This window comes from Otolemur garnettii, unplaced genomic scaffold (genome assembly GCF_000181295.1).
Source record: "Otolemur garnettii isolate 467f Iridium unplaced genomic scaffold, OtoGar3 scaffold00022, whole genome shotgun sequence".
Classification (NCBI taxonomy): Eukaryota; Metazoa; Chordata; class Mammalia; order Primates; family Galagidae; genus Otolemur; species Otolemur garnettii.
In genome coordinates, this window is record NW_003852417.1 from 22,827,142 (window position 1) to 22,832,389 (window position 5,248).

General features: G+C 38.8%; 1 protein-coding gene across 1 annotated transcript in view; it reads left to right on the top strand.

Moving 5' to 3' along the window:
• The window catches only part of YIPF4 (Yip1 domain family member 4), a 28,417-nt gene that overhangs the window by 14,920 nt on the left and 8,249 nt on the right, over positions 1-5,248 (top strand). Inside the window, exon 4 of the mRNA XM_023511825.1 lies at positions 2,231-2,381. Within this exon, the coding sequence (XP_023367593.1) occupies positions 2,231-2,381 (151 nt within the window). The remainder of the gene's footprint in view (positions 1-2,230; positions 2,382-5,248) is intronic.

Sequence of the window (5,248 nt, forward strand, 5' to 3'; positions counted from 1 at the left end):
CCTGCCATAACGTCTGGCTATTTTTTGTTGCAGTTGTCATTGTTAGCAGGCCTGGGCCAGGTTCGAACCCACCAGCCTCAGTGTATGTGGCTGGCGCAGTAACCACTGTGCTATGGGCTGAGCCTATTTCTCACTTCTTCATCCCTAAACCATTCCATAGATACATGGGGAGTACCTTAGAGCAATGCTTTCAAACTTTTCCATTTCTAGAAACTGCCAGCATTCTTTGGTTTCTGGCCACATCACTGCATCTCTGTCTCTGTGGTCACGTTGCCTTCTGTTCTACTATACTCAAATCTCCCTCTCTTCCTCTTTGAAGGACAATTGTTATTACATTCAGAGCCCACCAAGGTAATCCAGAATAATCTCCCATTGTAAGATCCTTGACACAGTGTATTAGTCCTTTACTTATTTGCCCTAGATTAGTATTTTATATCAGATATTTTGCTGAAGTCTTACAAGGACCACTGAAGAAGGTGAATGGGGACTCTGGTCTGGTCTCCTACCTGCTATGTGCCCTTCATCTAGAACAGTGGTTCTCAACCTTCCTAATGCCATGACCCTTTAATACAGTTCTCATGTTGTGGTGACCCCAACCATAAAATTATTTTCATTGCTACTTTATAACTGTAATTTTGCTACTGTTATGAATCATAATGTAAATATCTGATATGCAGGATGTATTTTCATTGTTACAAAGGGGTTGCAACCCACAGGTTGAGAACCCCTGATCTAGAACATCTCTCATTTTATCTGTTTTTCATAATCTTGTATTTGAGCAAAGGGTACTAAGGCTCAAAGCAAACTATACCATTTGAGTATTGCTCAATTTGGATTTGCTTGACCTTTTCACATGATTAAATCGGGGTTATACATTTTAGCAAGAATATCACCAGTTATGTACCCTTCTCTGCATATTAGCAGGGAGTATGTGATACTGATAAGTCTTATTACTGGTGATCTTAATCACTTGGTTTGGTGATGGGGTGGTGTCAGCCCAGTTCCTCCACTGTATAGTTGCTATTTTTTTTCTTTGTAATTAATAAATATCTTGTGGAGATAACTTTGCAATTGACAGATATCCCATTTCCCATCTACCTTTAGCTTCCAAATTGTAGTGTTCACTGATGCGCCTTGCATGCAGTAATTATTACTGTGGTATTTACTGAATAGTGATTTTTCTATTTCCCTTATTCATTTTACTCTTTGAGTTGTAATCTAATCCTATCATCATTTATTTTATTCCTCAAATTTCTCCAGCCTTAGCTATTGGGAGTTCCTTTAAGTTGCCTTCTATGTGCTTTCAACATAGCCTATCTTTTTTTTAATGACATGAAGAATCACTTTTTATTTGTACAAATTAATGTAGTCCATATGCATTTTTTTACATGCATAGATTGTGTGGTGATTTAGTCAGGGCTTTGAGGATGTTCATCAGCTGAATAACGTACATTGTGGCCAGTAAGTGATTTCTCATCGTCTGTTTGTTTCCCATCCCCTCACCCTTCTGAGTCTCCGTTGTCTGTCATCATTTTGGAGCTGTTCCTTTCATTCTGGCCCCACAAAGTTTTCCAGGCTAATCTGTATTTTGCTTGTACCAGCCCTGGTATCAACCATTTCTCTAAGGAGTCCTAGTTCCTTTAATTAGGGAGCGATATTTAGAAACCAGTTTGTGGTCAGTAAGTGTGCTTATGTTGCTATCGGGGTATTATTTCTAGATCACCCAGCAGACAGAACTTGTTAATATATGTGTGTGTATCATTACACTAAGTCTGAGGAGTTAAAATTATCTTAAATGTCTTCTATATTCTGTTATTTATTTAGATAAATATTAACACAAGTTTTAAAGATGTAACTTATTTTAGGAAAAAATTTTCTTTGCAGGGTGCTATAAACTAAGGGGTTGATAGTAAACGCTTTGTTCCCTTTTTTTGAATTTTTTTTTTTTTTTTTTTTTTCAGTTTTTGGCTGGGGCTGGATTTGAACCTGCCACCTCTGGCATATGGGGCTGGTGCCCTACTCCTTTGAGCCACAAGTGCTGCCCTGTTCCCTTTTTTTGGAGATAATCTTTAACATAGATCTTGAACTGCTCAGGTTTCTTTAGGCAATTGTGAATATAAAATTGTATTTCACATTATATTCTCAATAAGTTTGGGAAAGATACCTTAAAACACATACAACCTCTCTATGTCCTAAAATTGGGCATGTCAAACTGTCTTTTGTGGCACAGAATTGAGTTCCTAGAAAATTATCTGTTTATTTGGTACAAAAATATTAATTGCATGATTTTTCCCCCCCTTAAGGTCGTCTCATGGATTATAACCATTTGGATATTTGGTTCACTAACAATTTTCCTACTGGCCAGAGTTCTTGGCGGAGAAGTAAGTATTTAATTTTGAAAAAACTCTGTTTTTTTTAGTGGTACACTTAATTTTTGATGCTGCAAATACAGTCATTGGCTATACTCATTATTAACTATTCCTTGTTCCAGAATTGCTTTTATGTTATACTTAAAAGTTCTTTTAAGATGATCCAAAAAATAACAATAATAAGTAAAAGTTAACAATAAACCAACTACATTTTAACATAATACATTTTAAAGGAAAAATGTGTATTTTCCAAAAGAAAACCATTTGAGAAGAGTAGCATTGCTTTACATTTTTCAAGTAGCTTTAATGTCTGGCTGAATGGAAGTTGGGTTCTACTGTCTACTTTCTCCATTTAGTGTGTTAGGATGTGTTGTTTTGTTTAAAAGTATATGAGGAAAATAAGGCCTCACACAGATACATAATTAGAAAGGGAGAGTATTTTAATAGCCTTTTCAGATGATTTTGAATATTCTCCTCTAATACTACACCAAAATTAAACAAATAATTTTTTTGTTGTTTGTTTGTTTATTTTGAGACAGAGTCTCAAGCTATCACCCTGGGTAGAGTGCAGTGGCATCACAACTCACAGCAACCTCAAACTCTTGGGCTTAAGCGATTCTCTTGCCTCAGCCTCCCAAGTAGCTGGGACTACAGGCACCAGCCAACGCCTGGCTATTTTTTTGTTGCAGTTTGGCTGGGTCTGGGTTCAAACCCACCACCCTTGGTACATGGGGCTGGTGCCCTACTCACTGAGCTACAGGTGCTGCCTCTTTTCCTTTTTTCCTATAGAGACAGAGTCTCACTTTGTCAGTACAGTGGCATCACACAGCTAACAGCAACCTCCAACTCCTGGGCTTAGGCCATTCTCTTGCCTCAGCCTCCTGAGTAGCTGGGACTATAGGCGCCACCCACAACGCCCAGCTTTCTTTTTGTTGCAATTTGACCTGGGCCAGGTTTGAACCCACCACTCTCAGTATATGGGGCCAGAGCCCTACCCACTGAGCCACAGGCGCCGCCCAAGTAGTGTTTCTTTTTTTGAGACAGAGCCTTAAGTTGTCACCCTGGGTAGAGTGCTGTGGCATCACAGCTCACAGCAACCTTCAACTCCTGGGCTTAAGCAATTCTCTTGCCTTAGCCTCCCAAGTAGCTGGGACAACAGGCACCCAGAATGCCCAGCCATTTTTGGTTGCAGTTGTCATTGCTGTTTGGCAGGCCCAGGCTGGATACGAACCCACCAGCTCTGGTGTATATGGCTGGTGCCTTTGCCACTTGAGCTACAGGTGCTGAACCAAGTAGTGTTTTTTAAAGGTTTGTTTCAGTGAGGAATCTCAAACCATCTCAATGTGCTTTACGTACTATTTAATTAAAATTCATTTTGAATGGATCATCTTTTTTTTTACCCAAGTATGGGTTTGTAACATCATGCATTGGTCATTTAGAGAGCATAGTTTACTGCTTTTCCACATGTTGACATATTTTATTACATAATATCAGAAAATCATGTTCATTAATGTTACTACCTATCTCACTAGAAAAGTTTGTGATGGAAAACTATCAAACTTATAGGGGGATTCAAGTTTTTCAAAATTCTAATTTTGGGCGGCGCCTATGGCTCAGTGGGTAGGGCACCAACCCCATATGCCAAGAGTGGTGGGATCAAACCCAGCCCCAGCCAAACAGCAACAAAAAATAGCTGGGCATTGTGGCAGGCACCTGTGGTCCCAGCTACTCCGAAGGCTGAGGCAGGAGAATCGCCTAAGCCCAGGAGTTGGAGGTTGCTGTGAGCTGTGATGCCCCAGCACTCTACTGAGGGCGATAAAGTGAGACTCTGCCTCTACAAAAAAAAAAAAATCAAAATTCGAATTTTTACTTGAAAGTTAGTATTTTACCATACATAATAAATACTGTCCATTGTTTTCATTATAGCAACAAGCTCAGTTTATTTTAAGAATATGCCTGCCATATCCAAGTCTGAATAACTGTATTTGTCATTTGTTCTTTTAAGTAAAAGTGGTGTTCCGTGGAAAAAGTATTTTATTCAACTTTTCACTGAAACATGCTCTTTGGAGGGGTAACCACATGCTTTCTGTGTATTTCCAATTTTTGTCACATAGAATATTAAAAAAAACTATAATCAAAGGTTGGTATTAAATAAAATTAGTTATTTTTACTGCTTCATTTAGAAAATTCTTAAGTGAAACTGGCTTTTTTGTTTTCCTTTTTCTGTGGATGTGTGGCAGTAAAGAACACAGTTACTTCTAGTATAGTTTGTGATACCTTGGTTAGTGCTAACAGAAGCAGTTTTACCCATCATTGCTTATTCCCTGTTAGTGCCAATATCAAGCCAATGAAAAGGAAAATAATGTTTTATTACTATTACAAAAAAATAGTTCAGACCTTATAGTCTTCTGGAAGAGTCTCTAGAATGTCCAGGAATCCATAGGCCAGACCTTGAGAACTACTGCTCTGTTGAATACATTGTGAATTGCTATAAACCTAGGATTTCTAGCAGTTTATCCTGTGAAGAGAGTTAAGCAGAGAGAGTTATGATTTGAGTACTGGCTCAGGCTGTCTGTGAATATTGAATGCTAAATGCAGAAACTTTGAGCCCTTTCTCACACTAGTGGAAAGATACATCAATTCTGTAACTTATTTCTACTTCATGCGCTTTCTCACTTTCCAGAATTATGTTGCTATTGTCCTGTCTCCTGTTCTTCTGTGTATGCCCTCTTCTGAAGAGGAGTCTCACTAGGCACAGGGGCATGTGCCTGTACTCCTAGCTACTCAGGAGGCTAAGTGGGGAGGCTTGCTTGAATCTAGGAGTTTGAGGCCAACCTGGCTAACATTGCGAGACCCTTTCTCTTTTTTTTTTTTTTTTT